The following is a 19,802-nucleotide window of genomic DNA, read 5'->3' as shown; positions in this document are numbered from 1 at the left end:
CACACTGGAGGCAAATTTCCACTCATCAACCCGGAAGCTGTGCATGGGACGTACTTGGACGTTCAACATGACAATGATCCAAAACACAAGGCCAAGTTGACCTGTCATTGGCTACAGCAGAACAAAGTGAAGGTTCTGGAGTGGCCATCTCAGTCTCCTGACCTCAATATCATTGAGCCACTCTGGGGATATCTCAAGAGCGCAGTTCATGCTAGACAGCCCATGAATTTACAGGAACTGGAGGCTTTTGCCAAGAAGAGTGGGCAGCTTTACCATCTGAGAAAATAAAGAACCTCATCCACAACTACCACAAAAGGCTTCAAGTTGTCATTGATGTTAGAGGGGGCAATACACAGTATTAAGAAATGAGGTATGTGAACTTTTGATCAGGGTCATTTGGATGTTTTGGGTTGTCATTATGATTTATAAAGAGAAAACACAGTAGCTTGACAATAAATGGCTTCACCCCTAACCATGAGTGGAGAAAAAGTTTGGGTGTTATCATTCATATTCTCTGAAAAAAGGCCAAGAAAACAAAAATTCTGCCCGGGTATGTAAACTTTTGAGCACAACTGTATATACAGAGAACGCTGAAGCCTCTCTCACTGGGAGCCTCCATCATGAGACATTTTGGGGACACACGTCTATGGTTATTTTCTCTCCCTGTTATAAGCTAACTGGGCACGATATGAACTGTGAATATCTGAATAGCGAAATTATGCTGGAGCCCACCCTAATTTGCTTATTTAATTATTTATTTTACACACGATTTACACAGTGGGTGCTGAATACAATGTTCATTATTGTTGCCTGATCACGCTAATCTCAGAGAGACCAGATGGAAAGATAATGATCAGAGCTGTCTCTAGCACCCGTGACACATACCAGCACATGGATGTCATCAGTGTGCACATTTGCGGCATGCAATTTGTCCGTGGTGAACGTAAAAAATTGGCATATCTGCGGGTTTTCACACAGACACATACCTGACATGTGTGCACCACCATTGAATGCAACGGGTGTGCGTGTAAAAACAAACCACAAATGGAAACAAAAAACAGACCTGTGAAGAGGGCCTAAGACGGAGTTCTGAAGACCGATGTTCCTGGAATCCTGAACCCTGTTTTTGGTATCTTCAGGGCTTCCAGTCGTTGGACTCTCAGTGATCAGTAAATTGTTTATCTCGTGGATAGGGGATAACTTACAATTCTCAAAATAACTCTTTAAAGTTTTTCTCAAGTATTTCAGGTCCAATATATACAATATACTAAAATGATCTCATATTGACTGTATAGGATTCCGTTATCTTTTGAGAAAACATACAAATACAGTTGTAGGTATCATTACGTTAACGCCCAAAATGTGAGAAGATCTTTGACGCATTTTATCTCATAGTAAAAACAGATTTCTCTTGAAGAATGTAGCTTTTACGCCAGGTTTCCTCCCAGATATGTTTAGAACATTTCCAAAATGGAAACGTCAAAAATCAAAGTGGATAGCAGTTCATGCTGTTAACCCCTTAAGCCAGTGGTGGGGAATCTTTTTTTCTGCAAGGGCCATTTGGATATTTATACCATCCCTCGAGGGCCGTACAAACTCCGCCCACAAAGTACATCCTGACTCTGGCACTGGTGTCAGGACGTAATCTTTCATTGCATGCCCTTCAATGTTCAGTAGGGAACACTGCATGTGTGTGCTAACAGAGCAAGAAAAAATTAATGAGCTGGTGGCAATCAAAATACATCTTCCTGCGCAAGAATGCGGTCCCTGAGAATCTGCTCGGGGGCCTGATAAAGGGTCATCGAGGGCTGTAAATGGCCCTGGGCCCCGAGGTTCCCCACCCCTGCCTTAATCATCAGCAATATCTCAATTACAACACATTGATGGTCCAACATGGCAAGATTTTCATTTGCGCAACAATGATTCTGTTTGCTTTCCTAGCCTTTCATTTAGATACTGCAGCTAATCCCACCCCAGAATACCATAGCTACGCCCCTGGTTAACAAATCAATACACTCATATTCTTTGTTGTACATTCTCAAGTTCAGGTTAAAAAGTTTGATTCCCGGCATGATGAGGAAGAGGCTTCTAACTTTACAGCTCAATTGTACAACATGTTTCAATTAAAAGACTCATTTATGAGCACGTCATGTGATTTCATTACGGTAATTATTGTTTTGTGTACATATAACAGATGAGATGGAATGGTGAAGATTAAACAGGACCATACCTTTCCTCCGGGTTTACACCAGCACACACAGCCTTATGATGACAGCCTTGCCCATTGTTCTTCCATCTGTCCTGTTTTACCGCTCCACATTATTTTCTATCGCAAAGTTAATAATTGCTTGGGAATGAATATTTACCCTAATATTAGTGTCAGCCCACAGGCTTTTTGCCTTCCTCTGGATCAACATATTAGGATATTTATTGGTTTTATATTAGGATATAGGTTGAACTCAGTGGACTTAACTCTACCTCCAATCATAAAAACAATGAAACTACTGTTTCTTTTCAAAATGTTTCTGACATTCATCAATATTGTAACGGAAATTTGGCTTAGAAGTGAGCCACAATAACTGGGAAATATTTTGAACATCGTCTAACATTTAAAGAGGCTTTCCAAGATGTTTCCAAAGTTGCAAAAGAGCTGAGAATGTTGTAAATGTAGAAATAGTCATTACTTTCCCCATAAATAACCTGCCGCTCAGGCACCAACACTCCACTGGTCCACATCTATCCTACACTGATGATGTCAATCATTCACGTGAACGCTGCAGCTAATCACTGGCCTCAGAGGTGAAGTAGTGATAAGAATTTGCTTAACCATCATCACTGCTACACCAGCGGGCACCACCCAAGTGACAGGGATGGAGTGTTGGGGGAAGGTCAAAGAATATGTGTGTAAGGACTTGGACTGTATATCTGTTTCTAGTTGCTGTTTGCCCTCAGTTCAGTTACTTTTGCCCTTACCTAAGATGGAGTCATTGGCCTCACGGGGGCCATCTTGTTTCCTGTCAGATTTTCCATGTTCCTGTCTGTGGTGTATTTAAGGGAGCTCTGAATATATACTCATTGCTTGAGTATCTTGTTCCTGACTTGTGATCAAGCTGGAAGAACTGCTATCTTGCTGGTTTCTTCGTTACTTTGGGATACCCCATCTGTCTCCGGTTCTACATCTCTTCATTGCAAAGACTTGTTTCCCTGGATCCGCTCTGCACCCGTCTCTGCTGCTGGACTGCTCCCTGCTAGGAGGCCTAGCCTGGTCTCCAGGTCTCTGGATCTCACATACTTGGACTTCCACGGTCTGTACACGTGCTTACTGCCTATCCAGCTCTGTCTGCTACTAACCTGCTGTGTCATAGCTGTTTACCTGCATATCATTATAAATATTCTTGAACTCTTAACCTATTGACTCTCGGCCTCTTTTCTGACCCATGATACTGATCTCCACTGCACTTAGCACTAAGTTTATTACATAATACTCAAGCCCAAAAAAAAAAATGGAGATCTCTGGGTCAGATTCTATGGAGGTGCGAATGAAAAAACTTTGCTCATTTGTCTCTGGACTTCATGTGGAGCTGCAGGCTATAAAAACTAAACTTGGGACATTAGAATCGCAAACTAATCACAATGCGAATGTAGCTGATACGTCTATTCAGGCCTTAGCGTCTCGACTTTCAAATGTGGAGATTACAGCTGCAAACATGGTATCTGCTCCAATCCCGGCTCCTGGTCCAGCTTTTCCTAAACTCCCACCATTCAGGTTTGGTGGTGAGAGAAATTTCGGGGGTTTTTGAATCAATGTCAGCTGTATTTCTCTGCACGTGCAGCCCAGTTTGCAACTGATCGGGATAAAGTATTGACTATAATTATGTTGCTAACAAACAAAGCATTAGCCTGGGCTAATCCACTGATTGAGACTAATGATGTGTGCTTGAATTCCCTGAAAGACTTTACTGCAGCAATGTGTCAGATGTTTGATGACCCTAATCGGAGTATCACAGCTGAAACCGCATTACTGACACTACGTCAGGGGAAGCGTCCTGTTGTGGAATACGCAATGGAGTTTCGGAAATGGGTGCTGGATACAACATGGTGCGATTCAGCGAAATATGCAGTGTTCAGGAGAGGTTTATCTGCTTCCATCAAAGATGAACTAGCTCGAGGTGAATCACCTACTAACTTGGCTGACTTTATACATCATTGCATTCGGATTGATATTCGTCTTACCGAACGTCGCCAAGAAAAATGGGCCGATGCTAATCGTAATAACTTTATGCCTTTTCCATCCACCAAGGAAACGCTGACTAAGACTTTATCTCAGACAGAGCTGGAACCTATGCAGATTGACGCAGTACGGAGGAAACCCATCGATGCACGTAAAGAATATCGCTTTAAAGAGAATTTATGTTTTTACTGCGGTAAATCGGGTCATTATATTTCAGAGTGCCCCGGGAAAAATCGCAAGTCCGCAGCTGCGGTAACTGGACTTGATTTTTCGGATTTATCTTCAGTGTGTTCTCTTCCGCACAGACAGGAAATATCTGCTGAAAACTTTGATTTTCCTGATGACTCATCAGTAACATCATCACCTGTGGACATAGCTTTACTTTCCGTTAGTTCTACCACAGCGAGGAGGGATTCGCTCTGTTGCATTTCCATCAAAATTCAGGTGTGTTCCTGCTGGATCACCTGCTCCGCCATGATAGATTCTGGAGCTTGCAGCAATCTTATGGACATCTCTTTTGCTGAAAAACATGGCATTCGCTCACGAAAAAGAGACTCTCCGGTGTTTATGGAAACCGTGGACGGGTCTCCACTAATTTCTGGGCCTGTGAAACTTGAAACAGTCCCATTAAAGATCCGTATGGGCGCGGATCATTCTGAAAATATGTCCTTTTTGTTGATTTCTTCTCCCAATTTTCCTATTATTTTAGGTTTGCCTTGGTTGCGGCTGCGAAATCCGACTATCAATTGGACAACAAAAGAATTACAGTTTCCAAATGAATCAGCATTGTCTGGAGAGCTGGCTCCAGTGAAGACTGCAGTCACGGTCGACTCGACATTGCCGGTAGAGTATCGGGATTTTAGTGATGTGTGTGACAAAAAAAAATGCGGATAAATTACCGCCACATCGGCCTTATGACTGTCCCGTGGAATTATTGCCTGGTGCCGCGATTCCTTTCGGGAGTATTTATCCATTGTCTGGGCCAGAATTAAAAGCTCTCAAGGAATACATAGATGAAAACCTAGCTAAGGGGTTTATACGACCATCTTCCTCCCCAGCAGGTGCTCCAATCTTCTTTGTCAAAAAGAAAGATGGCTCACTCCGACCATGCATTGATTACCGGGAGCTCAACAAAATCACAATCAGAAACTCTTATCCACTTCCACTAATTCCCGAATTACTTGAGAGAGTGCGACATGCCAAAATCTTCACAAAATTGGATCTTCGTGGAGCGTACAATCTAGTACGGATTCGTCCTGGCGATGAGTGGAAAACGGCGTTTCGGTCACGTTATGGGCATTTCGAGTATCTCGTTATGTCTTTCGGCCTTCGTAACGCACCGGCTACATTCCAGCATTTGGCGAATGATGTTTTCAGGGATATACTCGATATTTTTGTTGTGATTTATTTGGATGACATTTTGATTTTTTCCAGCAATATCGAGTACCACCAGCGACACGTGAAAATGGTTTTGGATCGTCTACGGCAGAATCACTTATACATCAAACTGGAGAAATGTGAGTTTCACAAAACAGAAATTCAATTCTTGGGATATGTTATTTCTCCCCAGGGTCTCAGTATGGATGCAAGCAAGACCCAAGCCATTCAGGAGTGGCCAACTCCTAAGTCGGTGAAGGAAGTACAGCGATTCATCGGATTCGCCAATTTTTACAGACGCTTTATTAAAAATTTTTCAGCGATCGTTGCACCCATCACTCAGTTAACCCAGAAGAAGACGCCATTCGTCTGGTCTCCTCAAGCTCAAACAGCATTTTCTACGTTGAAATCTAGATTTACGACAGCTCCCATTCTTGTCCACCCTGATCCAGACAAGGCCTTCATAGTGGAAGTGGATGCCTCGGACTGTGCTGTAGGGGCCATACTTTCGCAAAGAACAGGTGAGAAAGATCTCTTGCATCCGTGTGCCTTTCTCTCGCAAAAATTGTCACCCGCAGAAAGGAATTATGACGTTGGCAATAAGGAACTGTTAGCCATCATAACCGCATTTAAGGAATGGAGACATCTGTTACAAGGAGCATCCCAACAGATTGTTATACTCACGGATCATCGGAATCTTGAATTCATGAGGTCGGCAAGATGTCTGAAACCTAGACAGGCTCGGTGGAATCTCTTTCTTAATCAATTTGATTTTGTCATTTCCTATAGGCCGGGCTCGCGTAATAAGAAGGCTGATGCACTATCCAGGATTCATTCAGATGAAGCAATTTCAGCTTCATCTTCAAGGACCATTCTATCTGAGAAAAACTTTGTAAGCGTCTTGCATAATCAGGATCTTCTAACTGAGATTAAGGAAGCTTATGCTGCAGATTCGCTTTTGAGTCAGCCACCCACTCAGGTAAATCTGACTTTCAAGAATGGACTTTGGTTTCAAGGACAGCGTTTGTATATCCCAGAAACAGTAAAACTGAGTGTGTTGAAATTAATGCATGACTCTAAGGTTGCCGGTCATAGGGGAGTTCAGAAGACTCAGGAATTTCTGTCTCGTTTTTTCTGGTGGCCGACTTTTCGGAAAGATGTTCTTCGGTATGTCTCATCATGTGAGGTATGTGCCAAGTCAAAAGTTCCTCGTTCTTCACCTACTGGACTGTTGCAACCTCTGCCTGTTCCATCCCGTCCCTGGGGCTCTATTTCAATGGATTTTATTGTGGAGTTGCCTTTGTCACAGGGAAAAACCACGATTCTTGTAGTAGTTGACCGGTTGACTAAAGCTGCTCATTTTATTCCCTGTGCTGGTGTCCCAACAGCTAAGCAAACAGCGGATCTTGTTGTGCAAAATGTTTTTCGTTTACACGGAGCTCCGGATGAAGTAATATCTGATCGTGGGGTTCAATTCACCTCACGGTTCTGGCAAAGCTTCTGTGCTGCTCTGGACATCAAAGTAAAATTATCATCTGCTTTTCATCCACAGTCTAACGGCCAAACAGAGCGAACCAACCAAACTTTGGAGCAGTATCTGCGTTGCTACGTGTGTCATCTTCAAGACGATTGGGTGAGTCTACTGCCATTGGCTGAGTTCACGTATAACAACTCTCAGAATGCTTCAACCAAATTATCTCCGTTCTTTGCTAACAAGGGATATCATCCCAGTATTCTCCCTCGACTCCCCATAGACATGTCTGTGCCTGCGGTTGCTGACCGCATTGCATCTTTACAGCAAAATTTGGACGTTCTAAAGAATACTTTAGTTTCAGCACAGGAAAGATTTAAAAAGGCAGCAGACAGATTCCGTAAGCCAGCACCAACATACAAGGTAGGAGACATGGTCTGGCTCTCAACAAAAAACTTGAAACTCAGAATTCCGACTTCCAAGTTGGGGCAAAAATATGTTGGCCCATATAAGATCAGCGGTATTGTGAGTCCTGTAGCCTGTCGACTCAAGTTGCCTAACTCTCTAAGAATTCATCCTGTTTTCCATGTTTCCCTGCTTAAACCAGCAGTGCCTAATTCTTTTCCCGGACGCACCTCTGCTCCTCCTGATCCAGTCCTCATTGACGGGCAAGAGGAATTCGTCGTGGAGAAAATCTTGGATTCACGGATTCATAGGAGACGTCTTCAGTATCTGGTGAAATGGCAGGGATACTCGACTGAAGAAAATTCCTGGGAACCTCTGGAGAACATCCATGCTCCCCATCTGATCAGAATGTTTCACAGCAGATACCCCAATAAGCCAGACTTGAGATCGTCCAGAGGACGTTTTTTAAGAAGGGAGTAATGTAAGGACTTGGACTGTATATCTGTTTCTAGTTGCTGTTTGCCCTCAGTTCAGTTACTTTTGCCCTTACCTAAGATGGAGTCATTGGCCTCACGGGGGCCATCTTGTTTCCTGTCAGATTTTCCATGTTCCTGTCTGTGGTGTATTTAAGGGAGCTCTGAATATATACTCATTGCTTGAGTATCTTGTTCCTGACTTGTGATCAAGCTGGAAGAACTGCTATCTTGCTGGTTTCTTCGTTACTTTGGGATACCCCATCTGTCTCCGGTTCTACATCTCTTCATTGCAAAGACTTGTTTCCCTGGATCCGCTCTGCACCCGTCTCTGCTGCTGGACTGCTCCCTGCTAGGAGGCCTAGCCTGGTCTCCAGGTCTCTGGATCTCACATACTTGGACTTCCACGGTCTGTACACGTGCTTACTGCCTATCCAGCTCTGTCTGCTACTAACCTGCTGTGTCATAGCTGTTTACCTGCATATCATTATAAATATTCTTGAACTCTTAACCTATTGACTCTCGGCCTCTTTTCTGACCCATGATACTGATCTCCACTGCACTTAGCACTAAGTTTATTACAATGTGAAGGTTTTTTCTTGATTATATAACATCCTTTATGCTATTGCAACTTTTGAAAATTCTCCCAACCTGCCTTTAAAACAGTGCAGCATGGCATATTCCTTAGTAAAATACTGCTGCCTTGCAGTGCTGAGCAAGGACAAGATCTGCCTGGAGTTTCTATGTGCTCCCCATGCTTGCCTGTGCACACTCCAAAGGAAAAAGAATATATTAATACTGTAGTTTTATTCTTAGTTTAGATTGTAAGCCCATATGGATTAATGTAACTGATGACAGTCTCTGTACAGTCTTCTGGAATAGGTTGGCACTAAATAATAAAATAATGTTAAGGTATACCTCCTTTATAATCGATATTTGTATGTTTAGTGTTTCAAACCTATGGTTGTCCAGTCATATTAAATTGATCACCTATCCTTAGGACTGGTCATCTGTGTCAGATCGGAGGAGATCCAATACCTGCCACCCACACCGCTCACCTGCTATGGGCGCTGGCGGCGGCTAGATGAAAGTACTGAATGGAGCTACACTGGTCAGCTCTGTTCAAAGTGCAGCTGCCGCTGCCAGGTGCTGCAGATCAGGTCCTGTCCATTTGAACTGAATGGAGCTGTGCAGTGCTGCTTCGTCCAATGCTTATATCTAGCTGCAGCCAGTGCTAGCAAGAGCTGACTGGTCGGTTTTCGGGTGTGGGACCTCCATCTAAAGATAGGTCATCAACACCATATGACTGGACTATCTCTTTACCCATTTGTATGATCCTTTTTATGTTTACACAAGTCAATAAAAATGAAAATAAAATGCTGACCTCTTCCAGCTGGCAGGCTTTTATGACACTTAGATATCTGTACTGGTCATATGAGACGCCAAACACTATATTCTCCTTGATGGTTCCAGGCATGATCCAGGAGAATTGAGGAGAAAATGATATCCTTCCACTGTGCTTTATTTTCCCTGATGATGGCTCTAATTCTCCCATGATCATCATTAAAAGGGATGTCTGAAATTAAGTGAAATATACATGATATCATGTGCAACTCATTATCATATATAGTAAGTAGACACGAATAATCTGTCAAATAGCTAATAACACTTTTAGTACAAATATACAAATACACAACCTAGAATTTGTGACATCACGATATAGCTACTCAATATCCTTGTTCCAGCTCTGAATCCAATAAACTGAACCCCCTTATGTACATACAGCATATAAAGAGAAGTTAGAATGCAAAATTATATGGAGAGTAGTGGAGACTTGGTGACGTCTTATTCATGCAGCCCGAATCATAGGTTGTGACACTTTAAGGAAAACATACTTTGAAAAGCCATCTAAAGACTATCTTGGCTGACTAGTCTGAAGAAGGTCCTCGGTGACCTACATCCATCGTGATCCCATTGACAAGCCTTTCTCTATATGGAGAGACCTGTCAGTCTAGGGGAGTGGGCCGGCAAGCTTTACAAAGTACATTTTCACAGCGTTTCACAATAAGCATGAATCAGATGACAGGTTCACTTTAACACTGAAGTGGTCAAAATACTGTACTTCTGTGTGTCTACACAATGATCGGACATGTGGGGGCCATGTGAAATGTTGTGAAGCATTTCAAGTGTTTGCCCGCCTGTCCCTGTCTATACACTCCAGGCGTCTGTCTCCCTCGGAAGAATGGCCTTTCTTAAAGCCTATTCATACGGTTAGCAAACAATTTATTGATATAGTAAAATGCTGCCAACCTTAAATCATTATTTATAAAGGACTTGACAACGTATACATTAATCTTGGTGTTTGTGAGTGAATATATTGCAATATTATTTCAGTGTCAGAATGCAGGAATTCTGACCCAACACTGGACCTCTGATAAGGTTATATCGGCAAAAGTTAGATAAGAAGATGCATCAGTATGTTGGGAAACATTTGTGAAATCTAAGATGATTTTTTATTCCAAGACACGGTAGCTCTGGAAATAATTGACTAAACAAGCAATCGCTATGCATTCAGTACTGTAAAAGGGGACATACACTGTTCTGGTAACGTTCCAATTTTATACAAACCAAAACTAGTATTAGTATTATTATTTTATCCTTGCTGTAATAGAAGACTTTTCAGAATGCAACCTGGTGTTGATCAAGACAGAAACTGAGGGAAGAACTGTGGGAAGGGGGCGGGAACAGCGGCCTGGACCAATGTGGAGACAGGGGGTGTGTCTCAGACTCCCATTACAGACTGCAGATATGCGGAAGTTAAAGCTCATAGCTGAGGAACAGAAGAAAAAAACTAGAAAAGCAAAACATAATTATGAACATACCTTTTTCAACTTCTAAAGCCCACATACAGGTAATCTGTTTCAGTTTTTGGTTTGCATAAAGTCAAAAATCTACATAGTGTTTAAAGAGGTTGTCCACTACTTTAACACTGACATATCCTTGGGTTAGGTCATCAATGTCAGATCGGTGGGTGCCACACCCAGCACCCCCACAGATAAGCTCCTTCCTGTGTCGGCGGCAGACAGGACTGCTCAGTTACCGAGCTGCACAGTACAGCTCTATTGACAGAATAGTGGCCATGTACAGCTCTACTGATTTGAATTGGTGGATGTGCAGCTGCTATACAGTTGACAAAGCTGTGCTGTGCAGCTCAGTAACTGAGCAGTTCCAGTCGACACCTGGAACAGCTCATCGATTGGGTGCTGGCTTTTGCACCCCCACGGATCAGACACTGATGACCTATCATAAGGATAGGTCTATCCTAGGAACAGCTGATTTTGCCTGATGAAGCCATGACCAGAGTCTATGATGTCTATGTTCCCTAATGTGTAGAAAAAGGAAGCCAGGGACATAGAGAAATTCTAAAACACGTCTTTATTCCAGTATACTAAAAATAATTCATATTTTTCAGGTAAGAGTCCCATCTGTATATACAAAAATGCAGAAGATAAAACTAATAAAAGAGAAAAAAGAGAGAGTAAGAGTAGAAGTAACTGGAAGACGTATAGAAACAAAGGAGAAATGAAAAAAAAGGAAGCCAAAACTATAGGAGAAAAGTAGTTTAAAAAAAAAGGGAGAGGCCGGGGAAATGACTTGAATAAGTGCAGTTCCAATATACCTTTTACATTTATAGCTGAAGTGCCTCACAAAATAGAGGCTGCAGCAGGGAACAACACATGACTGTGTCATCAAATACTAAAATGCATTAAAAATTAGCTATTGTCTCATATTTATGAGTTAGGCTTGAAAGCAAATTTAGAAATTAGTAAGCAGCACAGACAATTCATGAAAAATTAAGAACACCACATCATAAGGTGGTAATAAAAATTACAGACATCTCCATTCTTTGTAAGTGGGAAAACTTGCAAAATCTGCAATTTTCCCCATTGTATATGTTATTCTTTTCTGTCGTTACCATTTCAATACAGTGAAACTGCTTGAATAGACCATTTCTTTAAGAAGACCAGATTATTAAAGATGCCCTCCCAGTTTTCATCCTCTTAAAGTATTGCAGTCATCATATGATGCTCACCCACCTCTCCACTCTGTCTTTCCCCATGTGCCTTCTTTGTCCTGTCTACCTCATGTGCTATCCCCCTTGTCTGCTGTCTATCTCCTTCCTGTGCTGTGTTCTCCCCTCAAAGACAATACTGACAATACAGCAGGAGATCGCAAAGTATACATTTTATGAGGTAAAATATTGTTTAAAAGCAGTCAGTGAAATATGTTACCTGACAAAAAAAATCCACTGTGATCCCCTGCTGTAATGTCAGTATTGTCTTTTGCTTCCTCCCCTGCCCAGAGATGTGGTATGCTCCGTACAAGGTCAGACACAGACAATTTTTAAAATGATCTTTTGTTTCCGGGAAAACCCCTTTAATGTGACCAGCTTCCTCTGCCTGTAGACATGTTGTGCATCTGCCGCCGGGATCAGTCGAATGATTCACTGCGCCTACGCGGAATTCGCGCAGGCGCAGTAAATCAGACCGCCACCATCTTTGTGCAAACAGATAGCGGCGGTCACATTAAAACTGCGCATGCACTCCTCCTGTACAAAGATGGCAGCGGTCATTGAATCATTTGGCTGATCTCGGCGGCAGCGTGTTTGCGACGGTGTACCGCTGGTGATACAATGCAAGAGGCTGCGTATGGTGTTACAGAACCCCCAGCACCAAGAATATGTTATGCAGTATACATTATGTATAATAGGTTCCATGTGAAATGCATCAGTCCACAGGCTGCGCCCCTGGGCAGAGAGGACACGATATCCCCCTTCTGTCCTCCCCCACCTTTGTAATTCCCACAGTAAATAACAGCAGGCTCTGGCCCCCTGCGGCTATTGTAATGTATGTCTGGCCTGTTTTTTCTATTGGCCTGCCCTGTGTATCTGTGTTATATATTCTGTGTGTTGTAAATAAAGTTTGTTCTTTTAGACTGGAAATACCTGGAGTAGCAGTCAGCTTTTATATGCTCCCATGTAATCAAGGAATTCCAGCCAGCGTCCTTCATTCAGAATCCAGCAAAAGCAGAATGGACCTCCTGAAACACGGGGTGGTACTGAAAGAGGTACCCCAGCTTGGTAGCTTATACAGTGTGTGTGTACGGTGTATACAGTGTGTGTTTGTGTGTGTGTGTGGTGCGTATGGCGTATACAGTGTGTGTGTGTGGTACGACGGTGTTCTGCTGGTGGTACCGCGCAAGAGGCTGGGATCTGGACACATCTGAACGGAACAGAATGTGAAGACATTACAAGGTAAGTATATATTAAGATAGCACTGTGCACTTACAAATGCTCATTTTGCCTTTCTTTCCAGCTAATTCTTCTCCTCTCCATTAGATCTGTGACATCATGTTATTAAAAACTGACTAGCTGAATCCTTCTAAGCTCTATGTAAAAACAAGAAATCTCTTTTCACTGAATGATTCGTCATTAGAACTATAATTTTACTCACTGCAAAGTCCCTAAGTCCTGATGTCATAGATCTAATGGAAAAAAGAATTATCAGGGTAGAAAGGCAAAATGAGCAATTGTAAGTACACAGTGCTATATAATGTGATGATTGCAATATATTAGAGGGATAAAAACTATGATGAGAGTGGTTCTTTAAAGGGAACCTGTCACCCTGAAATTCGCGGGTGAGGTAAGCCCACCGCCATCAGGGGCTTATCTACAGCATTCTGTAATGCTGTAGATAAGCCCCCGATGTTACCTGAAAAAGAAGAAAAAGACGTTATATTATACTCACCCAGGGGTGGTCCCGCTGCTGGTCAGGTCAAACGGGCGTCTCTGGTCCGCTGCGGCGCCTCCCATCTTCATTACAAGACGTCCTCTTCTGATCTTCAGCCACGGCTCCGGCGCAGGCGTACTTTGCTCTGCCCTGTTGAGGGCAGACAAAGTACTGCAGTGCGCAGGCGCCGGGCCTCTGACCTTTCCGGCGCCTGCGCACTGCAGTACTATCCTCTGCCCTCAACAGGGCAGAGCAAAGTACGCCTGCGCCGGAGCCGTGGCTGAAGATCAGAAGAGGACTTCTTGTAATGAAGATGGGAGGCGCCACAGCGGACCAGAGACGCCCGTTTGACCTGACCAGCAGAGGGACCGCCCCTGGGTGAGTATAAAATAACGTCTTTTTCTCCTCTTTCAGGTAACATCAGGGGCTTATCTACAGCATTACAGAATGCTGTTGATAAGCCCCTGATGCCGGCGGGCTTACCTCACCCGCGATTTTCGGGGTGACAGGTTCCCTTTAAAGCAAATTTGGGAAGCCATCACATAGAGATTTCAGTGTATATGGGTTAAGTGATTAGAGAAATGATCTCACAATGTGTGTAGGTCATTGCAGTCTGCAGTAGTGCGAGCTGACAAACAATGTATAGTAGATGCCTTCAGTTATGTACCAAACTTCCAATAAGCTGCTCTTCAGGTTTTTGGTGCTATCAAGGAGTATCTTATACTTAATGTATTATTTCAGCAGATATTAAACTCTATAAAGGTAAAATGACTACCACGCCATTGGAGCGAGTCAAATAACGGGCCCCACTGCTATCCTAGGAACGTTTGTGGAGTTGTAAGGGTTCCCTTCACTTTCAGCCACTGCATATGATTTTATTTAAAATAAAATTAAGGACTTTGTTTTTAGCTACAAATTTATTTTCTGCTTTTTTTTTAATTCGTGAGTTGCCTTATTTCTGTCCATGGTGTAGTTGAAGCCGTATCTAGAAGATTTGGATATTTACTTATCGTAGGGATTTTAGCACACTATGGAAACATTGGTTCTAATTTCCAAAATACATCCACTTATAATCATATACAGGAAATAATCATTTTATCATATTTTTAATTGAACAAATATTAGTTCTAACTAGTGGTAAGCGCAACAACCAATTGTAAAAGCGGTAAAAAGGTCATAGTGAGACGTACACGGTCCTGTGTGGGAAAGTCTCCTCACTGTCCTTGTCGGCGGTTAATACCGAGCGCTGTGACAAATGACTCCACATATCACCTTGTAGAATCATATTCCCAGGTCTCACATCAGCAGATAATCGGAGGATTGACTACAGCTCACACGCTGAAAGCGGCAATAATTCTTTAGTTAATTAGTAGACAGCAACCTTGATCAAAACTAGGAGTTGAGAAATGCAGCGAGGGTGTTACATGTATCAGCTCAGTGCCAGGCTTATCACCGGCTTCCTTTCTGAGGTCAGTAACGAGCCAAAGGTTTAGGAGTAAATCGCAGATCATTCGGGGAAAACAATTTAGCATAATATTAGACGTCATAAACTAACGTAAGATATCACATGTATATACAAATGAGTGCAGACACTTGTGTGCAATGTCTTCTAGTAAAGTGAGGGCCACCTAACAGAACTGATCGCAACAGATCGTTACCTCTAACAATCACTTGTTGGAAGCCACTGATATGGACAAAACACATAAAGCCTTAAACTACCAGATATTACTTCTTTTATATTTTTTTAGTAAAAAGAAAATCTGAGATTTGGAACAACAAAAACATCCGTTTTTCCTTTTTTTCATTAACCCATCATAAATAATTAGACCACATTGTATACATGTGGATCTGTGCTACAAGTCAGCACATTCTAAATTGTAAAGGGATGTGGAATATATCAACGCTACAGTAATAAAATTATTAAATGAGCTTACTGCATTCTGTCTATACATCAAATTAATTAATGTAGCTGCATATTAATGGTGGCTCCAAGGAACCAGAATTTTATGTTTTAGAGGAGTTCTTCGTTTGATCCCAGGACATGGTTTGTTTAAAAAAAACAAAAAATACAACTGTTGTTTACTCCCTATCTGTTTCCGGTGCCGAGTCCCTGCTGCTGCTCCTTGTCATTTATTGTCGGCAGCACTGATGTCCCGTCCGGCAGCTGCAGCCAATCATTGAGCTTAGCATATTGACTTGTGTGGAGCCGCTGAGCTCAGTGACTGGCTGCAGCGCTGTCGGTGTGATGTCAGCGCTGCAGACAATAATAGACACCAGGAGCAGCAGCGCATACTCTGCACTAGGCCTGAAGAGGTTGAGTATAGCGCACAGTTTGTTGTTTTAAAATTAATCTGGGAAAAAAGAGGTTTTCCACAAACAGAACACCCCTTGCGGGCTATGTGCACACACAGTCGTTTTGCTGTATTTTCGGAGCAGAAACTGAGCAGAATCTTCAAGGTTTTGAGGAGTTTTAAAGGAAGATTTAGAGCGTTTCTGCTTCGTTTCAGCTCCAAAAACTCCTCGGAATACTCTGTATGCACATAGCCTAACTTCTTTGCTGGTAATCTGGATATTTTTAGGTGAAAAAGCAGAACCTTGATCCATATAAAGTACAGTTATTGACATCAGACAGATCCAATGATCTACTCTAAAGATGAATGTACCATTTAACCCACGTTCAGATCTGTCTTCCACTGACATACATTTCAACATGGCCCTTTTTACAGCAGCCTACATCTTTCTGGTACCACTAAAAACGTGATCTGATGTTGTAGACTTCTCAGACACAGACTACTGTGAATGATCGCTATGTACATTGCTGTGGAAAATGTTGGCACAATAAAGAACAGACGTTTGCCTCCTGTACATTGGGTACTTAGATCTGTTTTGTATATATTTTGTGCTAAATAATAGAAATATTATAAAACAACAATACCTTTCCAGATCCTGTAGAGCCCGCCACTGCCAGAAGTTGTGCCTTATCCAGACTAAAACTGATATTAGAAAGCACCGGAGTGACGTGCAACGTAAAGTTACTGAAAAACACATTGGGGTCTTCCTTAGAAGTATTGCCCCCATTTTGAAGCATGGCTTTTCCAAAGGCTTCTCCAATTCCCTGTATGAAAATAATGCAAGAAATTACCATTTTAGTGCTGGGATTTTGTAATTGGGTGAAACAGCTTTCTTATACATTCTTAGAGAGATTTCCGGCTGTAACTCCGTGTTTGCCGTCAATGCATATACTATGAGTGACCTGTACTACAGCCAGGGCAGAATGACATCTGTGAGATTACAGCATGATATTGACCATCACTGTATTCTGTTACTGCCAAGTATGGAAATATTACAATTATTAATTAAATGTTTCAAAATAAAGTGATTTTCCATTACGAACAATAACAAATAGAGCCAATAATCAAGTATACAGACCTCATCCCAGGAAGCGGTTACGTTCTCCATGGCCACCTCGGTGGTTGTCAGGTTATACTCCAGTGACTTATACTCATCTTTTTGTAAAAAGTCCTGTTAAACATATTGAAATATATTAGGTGCTATCTATTTCATACAAAAATCAATATCATCAAACAAAATGTCATCCAAACAGCCCTGCAGATTACTTCTGACAATAAGGTTGTTGCCGAGGTCTCGGATTAGGAGCAATGTCAGGAGTCATTCCTGGTTGTCATCTCCATGGAACAAAAGTGGAGAATCTTGGTAGCTGAATGTTTCTTAGACGGAATAGTGTCAGGCAGTAGGTAGAGTGACACACTCAATGTATTGACATGTTTCCAAGAAGAATAAGTGAGGTATAGTACAAGACAGTGTTCCAAAACAGAGGGGCAAGAATGTGTTTCATTTTTATGGGGAATGCAAGTATTTACTTAAAAACTCCTATTCAAAGTGGTACTTTTTTAAGAATAAGCTAGAATGTGTGTGTATAGGTAAAGTGGCGTGGGGCGTTAGCAGTGAGTGAGGTGCTCATCTCTTATGTTGCATGATAGCGGGGGTCCTGGCTAGGTGTGGACTTCGTAACGACCTAGCATGTTACCAATGGCTTCGGTTGACCAGGACCTTGCGTTGAGCAGTTCAATGATTAAGACCGCCAGTCAAAAATAAACTTTCTACTGAACAATATCTTGGTGGGGATTATGTACAACAGATAGCGAGTACACAGCTAGAGGAACGTTTCCTTCACAATACAGAGCATTTTCACACACAATCTCAATAACATTGTCTAAACGCACTTGGCCTCGGTCTCCAGTGTTTCACCTTCCTTCACCACAACCCAGCTCAATACTACAGTCCATTTAGTGAGAGCCCTATTCTCTACCAACGTCTTCATTCCGCTCAAGATAACTAGTTTGCCATTAAGGCCGATACTTAGCTTCTCTGCCTTGGAACTCTCAACTGGGGAATTCTCATCTCACTTTTTCTGCGTCGTCCTGGCACGTTACCTCTCTGAGTTATAAACTATGGGCCATACTGCTAGGCGTCCTCTACCAGGACCCATCTTTGCTTGACAACTCTGTCCTTCTCTCAGTTTTCCTTCCTCTTTATTTCGTATCACAGTGCTTCAGTCTCCGCTCACTTTGGGACAACCACGTCAAGTGTTAACTGCTTACTGTCCATACCTTAGGACTGCGTCTTACACACACTGGGCCCTATCTGACGTCCTGACAGGAAACTTTCTGTCCCTTCATTGCAGCCCCTCCCACTCTGGGCTAGTCCCAAGCATTTATTATTTTATTAATCCTAACTCGCCCTACTGTCGAGCAGAATACAATACCATCACCAATAAAGCATGTCACATTACATATTACAACAGTAGAAAAATATGGTTGTCTTCAAGGGGGAATGTGGATGGAATATCCCTCTCCTTACATATATTATGAACAACCTTGTTTCTGATAATCTTATGACTTTCTCCTGCTTTTTATCAGTTTTTCTCTTTTCACTAGAGACTTGTCAGTTATTTTTGCATGCTTTGCCTTTTTCTCTCTTCAGTTTCTCCCCTTCACCTCCGCATAGCTTTATAGGCAGAAGGTGTATTTTGATCAAACACTGAAGACAAATTTGTAGACAGATTTAAGCAGATTTGGAGAGTGAATGATCAATGCCAGAGACAAAAAATGCCACCTGGAAGAAGAAGTATATTTCTCTAATAACATATATTACAATATTTCTTATCTCCACTTGCTTGTACAACTGATTTCAAAAATAAAAAATAAAAGTGTAGCTATACAAATATCCTGAGCAAATAAGTAACCGTCATTAAAAAGGTTTTTGTATAAATACATTACTGTTTTCAATCAAGCTTTGACATAATTATCTCAATGGTTGGCATAACCAGCCAAGGAATCTGTCAACAGGTTTTTGCTTTCTAAGCTGAGAGCAGCATAATGTAGAGGCTGAGACCCTGATTCTAGCAATATGTGACTTGCTGATCTGCTTGCTGTCCTTTTAATACAATCACAATTTTCTCTGCTGCAGATGTAGCAGTGCTCAGAATGCTGAGCTGTATAGCCCGACCCACACCACTGATTGACAGCTTTCTGTGTACACTGTACATTCACAAAAAGTTGTTAATCAGTGGTGGGGTCAGTTCATATAAGCAGACGACTAAGAATCACCTAGTCCTGTAGTGATAATAGCTTACTGATAAAACAGCAACACACAGCCAAGAAACATAACACTGGAATAATGGTCTCTTCCCCTACATCAAGGTGTTCTTGTATTACATAACAAAAACCTGCTGACAGATTCCCTTTAAGGGTTATCTCCATTTTTATAGATTGACATTTGGCAGACTTGAATTTGGAAGGCCAAGCACTTTTGCTATTAAAGCGAACCTGTCAGCAGGATTTTGCTAAATAAACTACAGACATTGTCAGGTTGCCGCTGTTACACTGATTAAAATGATACATGGGGTGAAGAAATCCGTCTTGTGGTTCTTGTGTTAGAAGTGTTCAGTTAATGAGAGAGTCTTATCTTCCTGCCCACAGGCCACCCTGAAGCACAAACAGTCTGTCTGCCTCTATGCTAAGGAACATGTTTGG

The 19,802-nt window shown here is 42.1% G+C and overlaps 1 protein-coding gene across 1 annotated transcript in view; it reads right to left on the bottom strand.

Moving 5' to 3' along the window:
- The window catches only part of CFTR (CF transmembrane conductance regulator), a 268,329-nt gene that overhangs the window by 173,035 nt on the left and 75,492 nt on the right, over positions 1 to 19,802 (bottom strand). The window contains exons 9-11 of the mRNA XM_069764852.1: positions 17,176 to 17,268; positions 16,682 to 16,861; positions 9,342 to 9,533 (exon numbers count right to left, since the gene is read on the bottom strand). Of these exons, the coding sequence (XP_069620953.1) occupies positions 9,342 to 9,533; positions 16,682 to 16,861; positions 17,176 to 17,268 (465 nt within the window). The remainder of the gene's footprint in view (positions 1 to 9,341; positions 9,534 to 16,681; positions 16,862 to 17,175; positions 17,269 to 19,802) is intronic.

The sequence above is a fragment of the Ranitomeya imitator genome, chromosome 4 (assembly GCF_032444005.1).
Source record: "Ranitomeya imitator isolate aRanImi1 chromosome 4, aRanImi1.pri, whole genome shotgun sequence".
NCBI classification, from domain to species: Eukaryota; Metazoa; Chordata; class Amphibia; order Anura; family Dendrobatidae; genus Ranitomeya; species Ranitomeya imitator.
Note: the sequence above shows the minus strand (reverse complement) of the source record. Positions and strands in the feature narration are given on the sequence as shown.